At 43.0% G+C, this 18237-nt stretch overlaps 1 protein-coding gene across 1 annotated transcript; it reads right to left on the reverse strand.

Moving 5' to 3' along the window:
• Positions 1–419: 419 nt before the first annotated feature.
• Positions 420–15866, reverse strand: LOC119268345 (transcriptional corepressor LEUNIG-like). Its single transcript, XM_037549955.1, has 18 exons — positions 15457–15866; positions 12097–12194; positions 11881–11990; positions 10723–11154; positions 10377–10465; positions 8566–8653; positions 8372–8447; positions 8183–8232; positions 6996–7304; positions 5594–5758; positions 4718–4945; positions 4509–4626; positions 3357–3466; positions 3124–3273; positions 2869–3033; positions 2650–2769; positions 1045–1251; positions 420–941 (listed from the first exon to the last, which is right to left on the reverse strand). The coding sequence occupies exons 1-18, from the start codon at positions 15516–15518 to the stop codon at positions 795–797; spliced, it is 2724 nt and encodes a 907-aa protein (XP_037405852.1). The 5' UTR covers positions 15519–15866; the 3' UTR covers positions 420–794.
• Between the last annotated feature and the right edge of the window lie 2371 nt (positions 15867–18237).

Here is an 18237-nt window from a genome sequence, read left to right on the forward strand (position 1 = left end):
GGCCTTGTATATGAAAATGGAGGGAGTAGATCGATAGATATTTATATCCCGTTGCAACACACAGGCATTGTTCGAGTTATTTATGAAGGAAGAAATGTCATTTGATGTATAGGGTAAGAAATTTTTCCATTGATCTAAGCTAATGTCTTTGAAAATGTGAAGGATTGGAATAGGAACCGATTCCTACAAACCAAAGTGCTTCAAAGGGATTTTTGCTATGCAAACCATCCTTTAGAATTCCCATAAAATTCATGTAAACCAAGGACGACGGAATGTTTCCCGAAGAATAGAGGCCGCAGTAACCGCCAACCCAGTTTAGACCAGTCGAGTCGACACTTTTGTTCTGGCATCTCAATCGCCATCCAACAAATATGCAAAAGAAGAGCATTGGAGAATTTGGAGGCACACAAAGAGAAAGGGGAAATAAGAGCAAACGCAGTTGAGAAAAATGCAGTCAGAATCAGCAAATACATAAAGGCATCTGTGCTTGTGACCATTCAATGATAACAACACTCTAGAGTTTGCGCAGGCCACTACAGAGTATGGTACATTCTACAAGGATAGTTACAAACCTATCCAAGGGCACATGCAGCAACTGGGACGACATCAAATTGGGTTAGTTCTTGAACACAGATAGCTTGAAGACATTTTCGTTAGCTGCCCTCGTCATGTGTTTATCTGCGGCAGAAACCGCCCTGTTTCTACATCATACAACGTTGGCTGGAACCAGACGACAGATGTCCACAGGGACCAACTTGTAAAATGTGATGTAGAAGGAAGGTTGCTCCCTGTTCTCACTTCCAGAGCTTGACAAGCTTATCATGACTTACTGAAGCGACCAATCCTGATGCATTTGATGCAGCTAGGGCTGCAATTAAGCCGTCATGGGCGTTGCTGATGGTCACCGTATTCTTCTCCCTTATGTCCCAAAGTTCCAAGGACTGCAAGATATCAATGATACACAGACACAATAAAAATGTCAACACGAAATGGATCAACTTGGGCCTCATAAGTAACGACCTCATAAGATATGAGAGAGCTTACCTCGTAACAACCAATTACAAGCAATGACGGATAATTCGGGTGAAAAACACATGAATTGAACTTATTTCCACTGCAATTCAACTCATTCACACACTCGCCATCATTTCCTGAAGTAAATGACCACACCTTGACAGAATCTTCACTTACAGAGGCCAGATAGTCACCCGCAGCATCCCAACAAATCGACTCGATGTTCTTTATGTGTCCCTACACATGAACAAAAGTTCCTATTACAGTGAGCACCACACTGATGAAAGCAACGTTAATTGCGATACCAAGCTGACAACATCGAATTGTTTTGGAAACTTGGATTGCAAGCAGGCAAGATACTCGATAAATATATTTGCTAATCCCCATTCATCAAACATTCGAAGGCCTAGCCAAACCAGTGTAATGATGATCTGATTTGTAGTGGCAACGGTCTAGCTAAAAGACATGGGCCAAAATGAACACTATTACTGCAACAATCCTATAATAAATCTTATACAGTATCATACAAGATCTGATCAGATAAATTCTCACACAAGTCCCCTTATCCATCCTAAAACTATTCCTGGCTCACCCCCAGCCCCACAAACTTTTTGTGGGTCTCGCTATCCTGCATCACTTTACCCCCTCGCCAGTTTTTGTGATGCAAGTCTCTTCTGAAAATTTTCAAAAAAGATTGAAAAAAATTCATGTATCTAGGTTGTGGAGTAAGGTTTATGTACGTAAATGTTTGTTTAAAAATATGATCAATGTTTTGAATCGCATTTTTCATGGCAAGGTCCGAGGCTCCGAGCTATAGCAACAGCAGCTATTGCTAGCTATCGTGGAAGCTATTTCAAATAGCGTCTTATTGATCAAAATATTAATAATATCATATGCACGCTTAAAAATGTCAGTCAACAGAACTAAGAAACCATACACACACACACACACACACACACACACACACACATATAGCACCATGTCTCAAGTCTACAACTACCAAGTCAGTTAGAGTAGCATTACAACCATTCAAAGTAGCATCGGTCGAAACAAGATTTTGGATGCCATACTAGTAGGCTTTCTGATTTTTCAATTGATGTCTTGTATACTCGTATGCATATTCTTTCTGGGCTTAGTTTTATAACTAGAATTGAAAACGGTTGCTGTTTTGGCCCATTACCATCTACAAGGAATAGCTTCAGCTAATGCTGCTTTTACTCAAGGCAAATAGATACGCTAGAATAGTGATGCAAGGTGCCATAACGTAGCTATTAGGCTGCAAAAAAAAAAACCTATAGTGTAGCAGTGGCTAGCTATTTAAAATACTGTGACCATTTACATACAACCTATGCAAAATGGAGGCTGCCAAATCAGCTGAACTCCCAAATGAGCAGAATGATTTCTGACAAACCTATGTTTAGTGTCCATATATGTTGCAAATAACCCAACATCGCAACCAAATTTTCTCAGTGTGTTTCTAGTAAGACATTTGTTAAATGCTACACAGGTGGGGGCACAGAAGAAGAAAAGAAAAGGCATGGTATAGCATAAAGTACACATAGCAAATACACAAGTAACTCTGAAAAGTTGAAAACAATTCAAGGATGTGTTTGACTATGATCTCTGGTAACGAACCTTTAAGGCATTCCTACACACTTGTAGTGTTTCTGCATCCAATATTGATATCATCTTCTCAGAGGCAGCTGCAAGATATTTCCCTTGACGAGGTTGATATCTCAACTGAGTTGCACCTCCCTGGGATAAGATGCCGATAACAGGAGAATGTTTCAGCGCATTATAAAAGAACATCCTTGACAAACAAGAAATGTTTGGGAGAGAAAAAGGGCTGCATACGCTGAAGACCCTAACGCACGTCACACAGCTACCATTGTTTATGCTCCAGCAGCGCACTTCCCCATCACTATCACAGGAGCAAACGATGTCTTCTTTATTTGAATGAAAATCAAGCGACTTAACAGACACTGAATGACCCGTGAAAGTGCGGAGTGAATAATCTGGCTGTATATAGTCAATTAATTAGTCAGTGCATTTTAAGGTATATGACATCTTGTGAAACGTAAGAGAGACAGTAGTTAGAAATAGGTATACATTGTCAGCATCCCAAACCCGCACAGTTTTGTCAAAGGAAGATGTTGCAAGGCGGGTCATGCTTGGGCTAAATCGAACATCTGTAATAAGCATCGAGTGCTCTTCTAATGTAGATTTGGGGTTTAGGGCATCTGTAAACCATAAAACAGCCTGAAAAATACGAAAGCGGGTATAAGCTTCCAGTTTCTTTAGCACCAGTATATTCACAATTACTTTTATGTTGGTGTCCATGCCTTTTTATCGTGGCCTCCGGTGGCGAGCAGTTTTCCGTCTGACGAGAAATGGCAACAGCTAACTTTGCCTGTACTCGCACGGGCTTTTGCAACCTCGGAGAAACCAGACCCTGCAATAGAGACACTGGGCAATGAGTCACCCCATCAAAATAATTTGCAACCGAGTAGAATGAAACAAGTCCATGGCACCCCACAGCATATAGAATCATTTATCAGCATACTCCTGTCCTATGTAGCAAATGAATCCCAGACCAAACACATCCACATTAATTCTTCGCCAAATCAGCTATTCTCCCATGTATTAAGCTCAAAGAAACCAATTAGTCCCAAAGAACACCACCTGCTAGGGGGCACCGGGTCACTTCCTGTCACCTTTACTGTCATCACAATTCACTACTAACCAGCAATGGATGTATCCTCCGCCAAATTAGAAGAGATTGATTCCAAGGGAATTATGTAAGAATTTAACTTAAGGCGCATGCAAATATGCGATAGTAGTGGGGTAATGAAATGTCAAATTCTAAATTTGATTGACATTGAGCTTGGCAGGTGCTGCAATGGGATTTTGAGCAAAAAGGGCTTGATCAAGTCACAACGATGGCTCAGCAGAAGCGCCCCCTGGGATCTACTAGCCGCTTTTAGGTTTGGCAGGAATTGCCATGGATTAAGAGCGATTGGCAAGGAATTGAGCTATATTCCCTGCTAAGTCCTCTTAATCCCTGCCAAACCTCTTCAAACTGAATAGGCCATAGGAAGTAGGTTTTGGGAAGGTGATACAACATACAACACGGAAAATTATTTTTCCAAAGTGTCCTTTCCTACAGTTTGCTCTCATAACCACAAGTATGATAGCATGCTTAGTAAACTGATAATAATTAACTACAACAGAACTAAAGACTCAAAAGCATTACATCTTGCAAAAGATACACTGTACACATTTTTTTATTTAACAAGTTATCTGATACAATCACGCGAATCAATCTCTCTCAAAGAAACAAAGGAATTGCAACTTGTTGAAACCAAGAATCACGCAGACATTCCAAAGGAATATGCGTGGGAAATACGGCGATTGTTACAGGTAGGCCAATCTATTTGTTCAGGCGAAAGAGTCAACTCAAGAAAAACCATGTATCAGAGGGAAACAAAACATACCTTTACTGGCATCAATGCAGCATCCCATGGTTTCCCGAGGATCCATGTCCTCCTGTGATAAAAATGAGTCTACATTTTCATCCAAGGAGCCATCTTCCAGCAAACGGTCCACATCACCCTGAAATTAAGTACTTCTGTCATCTCACTGACAGAGGCAATGTGCTAATGACACTTTACAAGGAGAATGTCTGATTTCACAGTATAAATACCAGTGGGTTTACTGGAGAGGTCAAGCTTCCAGTGCCATCAGAACCAAACATCATCAATGGTTTTGATGGACCACCATTATGCAGCAGCTGTGGCATGGACATTGCATCTCCTGGTGTGTGAGTGGAAGGCGTCGAAGGTGCAGAACTTGGAGATGGCCCAGCAGTATTTGCTGTTCCTGAACTATTAGCTCTACTAGAGGAGACAGGTTTCTTTCTCTTCTTTGATGCCTGAACCACAAAGAGAACAATGTCAGTGTTTGAACCACTAAAATCGAATTAATATCAAATTTACTAATCTAAAACAATTGGAATGATTACCCATATTTTCTGACAGATGTATCACAGAACCATGAGTAATAGTGAAAGCTCAAAGGGGGCATACTAACCGCAGGACAACAAAAAACTGAAACTCCATAGGAAATTACGTACTGAACATCAGAGTAATACTTAAAACAAGTGGCAAGGTAGCATGGTCAATTGCAGTTCAAATATACTGTGCAAAATCTGAGAACTGCTAGCATGTCTTTACAAAGAGCAAAACAATGCTCTTATTGTCTTGTCAAGTTATCGTAGGTTACCAAATGTGTCTGCACAGAACACCATCCAAAACTTGAGATCCTAACACTTATTAAGCACTCAGCGCTGTAGTTGTATGTGGCCAATTTAAAACATGCGACTGAAATGAGATGCGTGCTTCATTATAAGATTGATTTATCGTTAATATCTCAATAAAGAGGCAAATAAAGGTATATCTACAACCATTAAGACCGTCACTCCTCCACATTGCAGCATAAATAAGCAGTAGTATGTTAAATTTAAAATATTAATATAAACATCATCTGCTGAAAACATTGTATTTGCATAACAGTAACATACTAGGTCAGCTACTACAAAAGAGTTTGGTATGCTTCCATCAATAGGCATGCATCCAACTCCAGGCTTTTCCTGTTGCTGGAGAAGCTGATTTGAGCTCTGAGATTGCTGACTGGAGACTGTAGATTGCTGAAGCTGTTGTTGCTGTTGTAAATGAGCAATTTTCTTCTACTACATAGAAACGCCCATATAAGGAGAGAAAGAGCATAGTTAATAGAATAATAGAAAATAACTTTTCTGCTGTAGATTTAGCCATCAAAGGAACAACAGCAGTTCCTGGTTTCTAAGATTGTTTGCCTGGTCAGCTTCACTCATACAGGCAGTAATAGTATACAGATAAGATGATGAGAAAAGTACAACAGTTGCAGCACTTCAAATAGAAGGAATGGAAAGGTCTACAAAAATAAAGGAGTAGAAATCGTTCTCTGTTTAGTTCTTGAATGTATGAAAGAAAATGTTATGAAAGGAAAATACTGGTGGACAAGTAAAAAGGCCTAATGGATGGAAACTAAAGCTGAATATGTTTCATTTTGATCAGTTCTGAGTAGATGTGCCATTTGGCTAGGATGTTCGTGTTCCATCCTTCTGTAAACAAACTGGGAATACAGTCTCTGTATAATACTCTCTCCTTCCAAAAATGTAAGAAGGCGTATTAGTTTTCTCCTAAGTTAAAATTTTAAGTTTGACCAAGTTTACAGTAAAATTATCAGGATCTAAAATACCACATACATACACTACGAAAACATGTATGTTTTGAGTTCAGATTTATACACACACATACATATTTATTTGGTATTGTAGATGTCGATCTTTTTCTTTGTATGAACTTAGTCAAACTTAAGAACCTCTTATTCAGAAAGAGAGAGTAAGAAACTAAGAAGCCTCATTATGGCTTCAACTAGGTAAATATAATACCTCATAAAGAAAACCTTATATTATGGATTCAGAATTGCTAATTTCAATCGACTGATTTTTAATTTGGCTTCACCGAATGTTTTGTCTGTCCAATCACGTGCTGTGATTGAACTCCCAGTTTGTTCATGTATGTAGGGTAATAGCACTCCCTCCAAGCCAATAGTATGTATTGTGAGTGTTTATTTATTTTGTCTACGTGTGTTTGGTATAAGCATTCTCCTCACAAGCATTCCACACTGTTTCAATCATATTTTTTATTCACATGGGTTTACTATTCTAGTACTACTGTTGTTACAGTAGTCATGTACATCAAATACAGTTTTCATTACATGTATTTTTGGTTGGTAGTTCTGTGTAGCTGTTATCTGCTTGTCAGCGGTTGAAAAAGTTGAATGAAGGTGAATTCATTTTCAGTCGATTGTCAAATAGACAGTCCCGTGATTAGCTGCAGAAAATTAGCCCCTGACAGGTAGGACGTCATAGAACATACCTTTATTAGCATGTCTATATCTGTACGTGATCCACCACTTTGGCTAGGAGAACCAATATTTGGAATAATATCCACACCACTGTTTGTCTGCCCATCCTGCCCCATGGCCATATTTCTATTGTTAAGAAGCATCCTTAATCTTCTGGTATCAACATCACTAACTGTAGGGGAAGCCATGTTTTGCTGCGCTTGCATCAAAAGCTGATGTTGCTGTTGTGGATTCAGAAATTGGAGCTGTTGAAATTGTTGTTGTGGAGATTGCATAAATGACTTCGGCTGCAGGATACCAGAGCGAAGCTGGTCGAGGCCCTGGTAAGTAAAAGGTGTATATGTTACAACAGAATTTGCAAGATAGCACCCATGTTAGAGCAATCAATGTCAATCACATGGTTTAGAGTATACTCAGAAAGTACACAAATTGTTTGTTGCTTCCCCAACTGCTGAATGCACACGTGCGCTGCATAACAGCCCAAAGAATTCATTGTTCACAAACTGCAAAAATGTGCTTGCTAAGGATACCCCAGAATCAGTAACAGAATTAGAAACTGGCAACAAGAGGGCAACATGTAACGAACAAGAGCTAGGTCAGTAGGCAAAAAATCACAAGCTTCCTCAAGCAGTGCAACCATTAAGGTATGTGGAGACGTTGGTATTTTCGTTCAGAATGGCCACCAAGGCCACCCAGCAGTGGTTTGGCTACTGCCGGAACAAACCGATCCGATTGCGGGTTACTGAGTTGAACCTCATGAGCACTAGATTTCAATATTTTGTACTGTATCGGTTAATGGAATATCACACCCCTCCCTCCCTCCCTCCATGTTGCAAGCATTCACAAAGTGGATCTTCAGGTGCAAGTACACATCTTGCATCTGGCACTCTACCAGAGTGCCACGCAAAAAAGAAAAATAGTTGATGTTAGAAAGTTAAATATTCCTGGAGCGTCTGCACTTGGCAAGGGTTTATCATACGTCACCAGAAAAAGGAGGGGCTACAATTGCAGTTCTATGAAAACTAAATTATTTGTTTAAATAATATAACTGTGCCCCTGCATTATGCAGCCGCATCGAGCATGTGCCTCAACCCCTATGCATATAAACAGCCAAAACCGAATCCACAATAGGACCATAAATCATAAGCAGAGCACATACACGATAAGAAATAAAGTGTGGTCATAAGATAAAACGTACCGTGAGTGGCCAACCTTTCAGAGTCAAATTGCTTCCACCTTGACTAGATCCTGTTTAAAATGACATCTGAATTAAGCTTAGCAAACCAAGCACTAAAAACAGTTTGAGCAAGAAAATAGTGTAAGCTGAAGTTTGAATAGTTAACTGACGCAACAGCAAATCCAGGCAATAAGCTGGACAAACTATTACCTTGGACACCAATGAATGATCCCTCGGGACCTGCACTTCTGGGTGTCAAAACTGGATTGATCTCAGTTTTGATACTCTGTAAAGAATAAAATATGATAGCAGATAAGAAACTAAAACCTGTAAGGCCCGCTCTTCTCTATCTAGTTTTGGCACTGGGCATAATTACGAGAAGCAATGAGAAAACTATATGTAACCTGTTCTTGCATAGGCATTTGTGGGCTTCTTGCCTGAACCTGTTGCAGAGCACCTGACAATCCACCAACAGCTCCATGCAAAATTTGCCTATCAAAGGTAAAATTTCAATACTATTTGAAAGCAAATGCACCATATCTTATTTGCATGAGCCAACATGAACAGTTATTCCTTATGGTTTGATTAGCATTTTTACTCTAAGGCCCAATCATGATTCATGACTCATGGCAGGTCATGGACTCATGGTACTTCCACTACTGAACGAAGTAACATACCTTCTACGTAATCAAAAACTGTAACCTTACAGTTGTCTGCTGCTTATCCACAACAACATTGCAAAGCACTAAAGTCTAAACATAATCTATAGCAGTCATGTGAAGAAAAGAGTGTGATGTGAACAGTTGTGTCCTGTAGCAACAGAAAGATATGTACCCTCCCAATCAAAACATAAAAGTTAAATAAGTATATTAACTTTTATAAATAACGATTTTTGTCCCGTATACTAATCTACTCCCTCCATTCCAAATTAATTGAGTACTAGCTTTTCCTAAGTCAAACTTCTCTACATTTGATCAAGTCTATAGAAAATTGGGCCAATATTTACATCATATATATATTACAAAAAATATTTTATGATACTCCCTGCCTTGGCGCAGTGGTAAAGCTGCTGCCTTGTGACCATGAGGTCATGGGTTCAAGTCCTGAAAACAGCCTCTTACAGAAATGTAGGAAAGGCTGCGTACTATAGACCCAAAGTGGTCGGACCCTTCCCTGGACCCTGCGCAAGCGGGAGCTACATGCACCAGGTTGCCTCTCCCTCCATCCCTCATGGCGCCCTCATTATTGGTGATCCAATTTTCACCCACAATATATAAAGTATATGTCATATTGTCATTAATATTACACCATTGGAAACTACTCCCTCCGTCCCACAATATAAGATCGTTTTTCAAGCTAACATAACTTGAAAAACGATCTTATATTGTGGGACGGAGGGAGTACATTTTAATACTAATTGAACAGCATAATTTTGTGACCTATAACCTATGATTTGTTGGTCAAATTGATGGCGAAAATTAAACCTCGAAATACATGTGCGCCATGTAAATAGGGACAGAGGGAGTAGATATAAGTAGACTAATCTAGTTCCGTAGATAGACTTGGGCAAATTTGAAGAAGTTTGACTTAGAGAAAAGTTAGAACTTCAATTAATTTGGAATGGAGGGAGTGATAGTTAGGCATGTTCGGCAGTATACAGATCTTCTCCGTATTTGTGAGGAGGACCTGATATAAAGAGGCCTATTGCGACCATTAAGATTAAGCAAGAAATATAATTAAAACATCCTCTGTCAGGGACTTCATCCTCAAGGCGCTGTCGTGTCGACGAAACCACTTCATAGCAATAGCACAAACAGAAGTGTAACATCCGTTGATCCTCGAGGTACAATCAATCGATGAAAAAAAACAAATTCAGAATGAAAGTATGATTAAAATTTTCAAATGCTCCAGGGCTACTATGATCTGAATTTGGACAAAGAAAGATATACGAAGTTTCCAGGACGAACAATCTAGAAAAAATAAGGTAAATTCTCGAATGCACCTTGCGCTTAATGTTTTATGTGCCTGTTCGATCACAAAGATGCCAATCATGCTACAGAGAAAGGACAAATCCTAGCCCAGGATATGATGCAAACGAGAGCTCTCCAACAAGAACTATGCACTCATAACAATTTATTGTTTTCCCTGATTTCCATTTTCTACCGTCTCATGCAAGCTTGTCAATGCACACATAATCTACAAGTTCAGAAATTACCCTGAAGATTGTCCGCCTGCGGCTGCTTTCAACGACGTTTGGTTTGGATCAAGTGCTTGGCCAGCATTTTCCCCATACCTTTGCTGCACCTGGAATTTTCACAATACAAATAAACATTTTACTGATTTTCACTGTTCTATAAGGGGGTTTCTACCCCACCTAGGCGGTGTTTAGGCACTAGGATCACCCATCCAACCTTGCCCGCCCAGGAGGCTACCTAACCCAGCTAGTCAGTGCCTAGGCACTAGGCGCCACCCTGCTGCCGTGCTTAGTGCATTTCCAAATAGTGTTACTTTCGCGAGGAATCAACCAAAACATAAGAAACAAGATCCAGTAGGAGTGATACCTTCACCGATGCCTCATCCAGAGAATCCCTTTGAGAAGGGAGCTTTAACCTCTCCTCATACATTTTTGCTGCCATAGCATTCGCAGTTGCTGGGTTTTGTCGCATTAAAGGATCAATTCCAGAAAGCCCACTTGCAGTGCCATTAAGAAGATTAGAACCATCTCTACGCTGCTGCTGCTGCTGCTGTGCAGCTCTCTGTAACAACATTTGCTGCATTTGTATTTGTTGATGCTGTTGAGATTGTTGCTGCTGCTGAGATTGTTGGTGGTGGTGGTGGTGGTGTTGTTGCTGTTGTTGGTGTTGTTGTTGTTGTTGCTGCTGCTGCTGCTGTTGGTGGTGCTGTTGTTGCTGCTGCTGCTGCTGAGTTTGCTGCTGAGATTGCTGTTGTTGCTGATGCTCATGTTGATGTTCCCTTGCTTTCACTAACTGAGTCTGACAGGGCACAATAAAGTATATCTTCATTTGTATGAACTTCTATGGGTTCTCCTAAAATTTACTTGAAAATATGATTTTTCTAGTTTTATTTTATGTTTCATAATTTTCCGAATTTCATGGTTCCTCTGATATTTTTAACTGGTGGCTGCTATGCTTGGTGCGGTGTAATGTGTAATGTACCCACCGCGATCCCAGTTGTATCCTTCCAGAGGAGGCGGCCTTGAAATTTCTTAAACATTGACAAAAGTTGAAGCCTATTTACCCAATCGAAATGTTCTTAAAAAGAAATTTGGACCAATTGACAGATGAAGAAACAAGAAGAAAGATGCAAACTTGGGGAGTGAGAAGAGAAGTCACAAGCTTGGGGAAAAGAGTAGCATCAACAGGCTAATTGTAGAGAGAATTAGGTGTTAAAGCTCAGAGTAGTGGAGAGGAGAAGAAACAGAGCTCAGATCAGTGTAGGGAATAGGAAGCATTGGGAAGGAAGGTAATAGAGAGCTTTGGAAGGAAGGTAATAGAGGGGTCAAATTTGGCAGATCTATAGCTGGCCACGTCATACTAGCGGAAGTGATACAATCCTGTTCTCTGTGATATTTTGGTGGTACAAAAATGAAACAATACATCATTGTGGTATTTTCCATTTTTCCTTTTAGAACCAGGTTTTTTAAGTTTTACCCATGAAGTGGATAATATATTATAGAAAGAAAGAGCAAAGGTACGTACCTGAATATATGATGCTGCAATATCTGAATGCTTCTCATTTGTTCTTGCTATGAATATATCCCAAAATACCGACCACCATTCAAAAAGGAAGCCACCAGGAGCATCAATTGCTATGAGAAAGATAACCGCAGAAAGTGAACAGTAGCACTCGATATGAGGAAACTAAAAACCTACTTACTAAAATAGCTTCATGTCAACTTGCTGAGAGGTACATACCAACTGGATCTGGTGAGACCTTCCCTTCCGTTTGGAAGGCTTTTGCAGTTTCCTGCAAATTTCTCTTCACGAAATAGTCATATATGTAGACATCCAACCTGTTTTATTAGACAATCAATCGTTTATTTCTGGAAATGGATGTTGAAGTTTGAACCAGATAAGTTCGAATTCACAAGTAAACTGTCATCAGAAAACGAGGAATGTACTGCATTAACTTTATTTTATGTTCTAACATTCTCAATAACAAATTAATGATGAGCTAGAAGCTTAAAAAGCAAGTCCTAATGTGTTCTATACTAGCGCTTTAAAAATTGTGACCTTTTACTATTCACATAAAATATTTAGGTAGAGCAGCCTACTACACATGAACCACAAATCATTACCACCAATCATCGTTAGTAGGCGTGGCCACAATACAGATGGCCTCGTCAAAAAGAAAAAACGCTCCTCACGTCGCTCCCCAGGGCAACGCCAGGGGCCCAACCCTAGCGCCGCCAAAAGCCCACCTACCTAGGCGTTTCCCCTACTGTCGTTGTCGCCGGTGTTGGCCACGGTGGCGGCGGGCCAGGCGCTGAAGGTGCCTGGGTGGGTGGTTCACGGCGGTGACCCCATGGTGCGGCTAGGGCAGTGCCTGTGGGGAGATCATGTGCGACGGCCAGGGCGGGCGGCCCTAGTTGTGTGGCGATGGTTGCCGCCTCCATGGCATGTTGCTTCTTTGGCGACAGTTGGTGGCGGTGGGCCGTAGATCTGATCCTTGCCTAGATCCGTCATCGGTGTGGCTCTTGGTCGGCCGGCGGCGCATAGGGCCGGTGAGGGGCAGCTGGAGTCCCATTGCCGGCGTTCCGGCGGCTGCGTGCACCTTCACTGCGCGGCTCGCACAGATCTAGTCAGCTGCGGGTTTGGAGTGGTGCAACTGCCCGTGAAAACCGTGTTAACTTCTCGAGGGGCATCATTTTGGAACAGGTGTTGGCTAGAGGAGCCAGGAGGTGGAGAGGTGTTGCATCTACCACATCGACGACGGCTGGTCTTGGCGGCGTGGCGCAGCTGAGTCTTGGCTACGGACGCGGGATGATGGACGCACGCAGGGTGGTGGCACTATTTGGCGTCATGGTGATGTCAACGACAGGCCCGGTGAGGGTTATGCATGGTCCCTGTCCTGAAGACGGCGGCGGCTTCCGGAGCATGCGCATGCAGTGCATGAGGGTCTATTGGACCGGTTTGTGCTCCCGGCTCGCTGTTGGGCGGCTTGGTGAGGCCTCCGGATCTAGATGGTGGTGCTTCAGTGAGAGGTCAGGACACATGGCCCTGATCATGGCAACTCCCATCATTGAGCTTGTAGGGTAGCGACAGTAGTCACAATCGAGATGGCTTTGGGTTGATCGATGTATTCTTTTTGTCAGGCTTCCTTGAATACAACACCAACAACAAAGCTTCAACAAAGCCTTTAGTCCCAAACAAGTTGGGGTAGGCTATAGCTGAAACCCATAAGATCTCGCAACCAACTCATGGTTCTGGCAGAAGGATAGCAAGCTTCCACGCACCCCTATCCATGGCTAGTTCTTTGGTGATACTCTAGTCCTTCAGATCTCTCTTTACGGACTCCTTCCATGTCAACCTCGGTCTACCCCGATCTTCCATGACATTATCAGCACGCTTTCACCGTCTGCTATGCACTGGAGCTTCTGGAGGCCTATGCTGAATATGCCCCAACCATCTCAGTCGATGTTGGACAAGCTTCTCTTCAATCAGTGTTACCCCAACTCTATCACGTATATCATCATTTCGGATCCGGCCCTTCCTTGTGTAACCACACATCCATCTCAACATGCGCATCTCCGCTACACCTAACTATTGAACATGTCAGATTTTAGTCGGCCAACACACAGCGCCATACAACATTGCAGGTCGAATAGACGTCCTATAGAACCTGTCTTTTAGCTTTTGTGGCACTCTCTTGTCATAGAGAACGCAAAAGCTTGGTGCCACTTCATCCATCCGGCTTTAATTCGATGGTTCACATCTTCATCAATATCCCCATCCTTCTGCAACATTGACCCCAAATATCGAAAGGTGTCCTTTTGAGGCACCACCTGCCCATCAAGGCTAACCTCCTCCTCGTGACTAATAGTACTAAAACTGCACCTCATGTACTCGGTTTTAGTTATACTAAGCCTAAAACCTTTCGATTCCATGGTTTGTCTTCATAGCTCTAACTTCCTATTGACCCCTATCCAACTATCATCAAATAGCACCACATCATCCGCAAAAGCATACACCATGAGATATCTCTTTGTGTATCCTTGTGACCTCATCCAGCACCAAAGCAAAAAAAGATAAGGGCTCAAAGCTGACCCCTGGTGCAGTCCTATTTTAATGGAAAAGTTATCGGTGTCGTCATCACTTGTTCGAACACTTGTCACAACATTATCGTACATGTCCTTGATGAGGGTAATGTACTTTGTTGAGACTTTGTGTTTCTCCAAGGCCCACCACATGACATTCTACGGTATCTTATCATAGGCCTTCTCCAAGTCAATGAACATCATATGCATGTCTTTCTTTTGCTACTTGTATCTCTCCATAAGTTGTACGAAGAAAATGGCTTCCATGGTCGACCTCCCAGACATGAAACCAAACTGATTTTTGGTCACGCTTGTCATTCTTCTTAAGCGGTGCTCAATGACTCTCTCCCAGAGCTTCATTGTATGCTCATTGGCTTAATTCCACGATAATTAGTACAACTCTGAACATCCCCTTGTTCTTGCAGGCTTTGTTGAATAATTTAATAAAAATGGCTGTGTGCATCATTTTTTATGCAGAGGCCGGGGGTCTCAGCCTCCTTTTCAGAAGAAAAAATTGTCATTAGTAGGCTTTTTTTTGCGAGAGAATTATCATTAGTAGGCTTGTGAAACTGCAACATCCAACGAAGCTACTTTGTGTTCAGCCCTCGTGAAAATATTATCAACTAATACAGAAGTACTAAAAAACCATCGTTTCACAATGGATTTTGACAAAAAGCGCAAACTCTAACATCAAAACCTAAGGTTTGGAACCAAATTAATTGTATACTAAAATCACTAATACAAACATACACAACAGTCTAGTAGGGAAGTGAATTTATACAGGACACAAACCGTGCCTGCAATTACTCGCTAAGCTGAGCCTACTGGGAAAAGAGGAGCTAAATGGAAACCGCTGAGAAATAGGAACTCCCACAAAACGATATTCCCCTCTCTCTCTCGCTGCTCGCAGGTACTAATCTATCACAATGCTCGCCCAGGAAGCACCGTGACCGCAGAACTCCACGAATCAACACAAGGAAGCATGCAACAAACCAAAGATTTTAGAAGATATCCTCACATCTTATCCGCCTCCCAGTTGGTCTGCGACTGGGACTGGGACTGAGACTGAGATTGCGACATGGCTCCGCACCCGGCGCCACAACCTAGCAAATCCGGAGGCGCCCACGAGAAAGGAGCCCGGCCAGGGTGGTGTTCCCCCCCGACAAGCGCCTCCGCCTCTACGGCGACTGGGCGCGGGCAGTGACGCGCTAGCTCCCCGCAGCCGCCGGGGAAGGTGGGCGCGCGTATCTCTCTCCCGCAGCGAGGGCGAGCCCTTAGGGGTGGCTGGGTGGGGGAGGCGAGAGGAGAAGGTTGGATGCGTCTGCAACGGCGGGACGGGAGGAGAGGGTGGAGCGTAGGCGTAGCAGAGAGAGGTGGGAGAGAAGTGGAGAGGAAAACAAAATCGACGAGAAGGAGAGGAGAGGGGGATTGGCCGCGCTGCGTGTACCAGAGACTTGTATGGAACTGATGGTTTGTGTATGACGCATGGGTCCAAGAATATTAATTCCGTCAAGGGGCCTACTGTCAATTCTTAGGGTTCAGCGTGGAAGCCATTCATACGCTTCTTTTTTCTTTTCTTTGCGGAGCTTTTACATCACGGAGGCTACTAGTAGAAACATAGAAACATGGTGATAAATTGCATACTTCCAAAAGAGCTGCGCAGCACGCAAGTAACGCACATCGGCACCACAACCGAAGAATTTGACTTCCTCAAAAAAAAATGACATCAAATTTGGACCCAGACGACGCCCTATATATGGTAGCTTTGTGACTGAGATTTTGATTTTAGAATATTGTAAAACATGACACATAAATGATCGCTTTGAACTACGTGTAGTGTAAAAAATGCTCTTATATTATGGGACAGATGCGAACCTACCTCTGATTGGATGATATGACGGCTCGGTTTCTTAAAGGTGCTCATAAGCACGCAAGACTTGGTTTCCGAGATATTCATGTTTTTAACATTGCTATGCTTGCAAGGCAGGTGTGGCGTCTGATTGAAAATCCAGACAGCCTGTGCGCACAGCTCTTGAAGGCCAAGTACTACCCGAAGAGTTCTATTCTGGATGCGGGCCAGGTCACAAACATGTCCTACGCGTGGTGCAGCATCACCTACGGAATTGACCTAGTCAAGTAAGGGATGATATGGCGTGTGGGAGACGGGGCAAGCATTCGCATTTGGGACGATCCATGGATACCCAGAGCTTGGTCTAGGCGAGTGATCACCCCTCGTGGAGGAAATCTTTTGACCAGGGTCTCTGAGCTCATAGATCCATCGACCGGCAAGTGGGACACGGAACTGGTCCGAGGTATCTTTTGGGAGGAGGATGCGGAATTGATCCTTCAAATGCCTCTACGAGATGGAGCAGTTGACTTCCTGGCCTGGCACTTTGACCCCAAGGGTGTATTCTCCGTCAAGCAGGCGTACAAGCTGAAGAGGGCACTAGCCGAGTCCGGGGCTGCACAAGGGGATGGGATTCCTTAGGTGGCCGGTGACCTAGAGGGTGGAGGGGAGGCAAAGTGGAAGAGGATATGGAAACTGCCATGCTCGGGCAAGGTTAGGCATTTTATGTGGCGCCTTGCACATAACACACTAGCCACTAAAGATATTCTTTGTCGAAGGGGAATGGCAATTGAGGATCACAAGTGTTACTTGTGCAATACGAGAAACGAGTCGGCTAAACACCTGTTTGTGGAATGCCACGAAATTAAGCAGGTGTGGCGGGGCCTTGGCCTTGAGTATGCTAGACAGCGACTGACAAAGTGCGATAGTATTCACACAACCTTGGAATATTTGTGGCAGCTCGTCGAAAAGGACCGGATGGCTATCATTATCATGTGGTGGCAGTGGTGGACTCAGCGCAACAAGGTTAGGGAGGGAGAGAAACCAATGGAGCAGGCGCAATTCGCTATTAGAGCTGCATGCACGGCCGAAGAATTCCATGTTTTTTTTGCAAAATGGCCCCCTCGTCGGCATGCACCCCACGTTGGATCCCGCCCCCACAGGACATACTAAAATTCAATGTCGATGGTGCGTTTATCGGGGAAGGAAGGCAGGGAGGCTGGGGAGTGGTCGTTCGGGATAGCACAGGCGAGGTTGTGGCTGCGCGGGCGGGACGGATTGATCATGCCGCTGATGCGTTCAGCACCGAGTTGAGAGCGGTGGAGCAAGCGTTGGATCTTGCGGCTGAACTGGGGGTCGTGCAGTTGACTGTGGAGATGGACGCTCTAATGCTGGAACAGGCCCTAAACAGACGCGCCCCGGATTGTTCGCGTCAAGCGCAGGCGATTGAAGACATTAAGGTGCAGTCCAGGCTTTGGTTCTCCACATGTGTGTTTGCCCATTGTAAGTGCGAGGCTAATATGCCAGCGCATCATATGGCGAGATTAGGCCTCTCCCACCAAGTGGGTGATATTCTAGTTGTTGATCATGTACTTCCAGCAAATGTTGCTGAGTTTGTAATGGGTGATCTTGCCCAACACGTTTCGTAATAAAGCTCTTTGCTTGCCTTAAAAAAAAGATATCTATATGCTACGTACTAGTAGTTGTTTGTTGAAGAAACCAGGCTCACAATTACGTATTAGCAACGTCTTTGTTTGATTGATATACGATTGGTAGGTGCTAATCATGCAGGTTCCACTAATTACTCGAAAGACGCGTTAATTAATCAGTACTACTACGTCTATGTCCTTCAAAGCGTAAGGGAAAAATCACAGGCAATCTGTTTGTTAAGTTCGTGGAGGAACCCGGTCGATATGTTTAGTTTATCAACGGGAGAAAAAAAATTATCAACTA

Source organism: Triticum dicoccoides, chromosome 3A (genome assembly GCF_002162155.2).
Source record: "Triticum dicoccoides isolate Atlit2015 ecotype Zavitan chromosome 3A, WEW_v2.0, whole genome shotgun sequence".
Lineage (NCBI taxonomy): Eukaryota > Viridiplantae > Streptophyta > Magnoliopsida > Poales > Poaceae > Triticum > Triticum dicoccoides.

Bases quoted from the DNA above. Each gene is read 5' to 3' on its own strand.
- LOC119268345 (XM_037549955.1), bottom strand. From the start codon at position 15,518: ATGTCGCAATCTCAGTCTCAGTCCCAGTCCCAGTCGCAGACCAACTGG. The intron at 8,233-8,371 runs GTAATAGTTTGT...CATTTTAAACAG, and splicing joins ATCATTCATTGGTGTCCAAG to GATCTAGTCAAGGTGGAAGC. The intron at 4,627-4,717 runs GTATTTATACTG...ACTTAATTTCAG, and splicing joins CCTCTCCAGTAAACCCACTG to GGTGATGTGGACCGTTTGCT.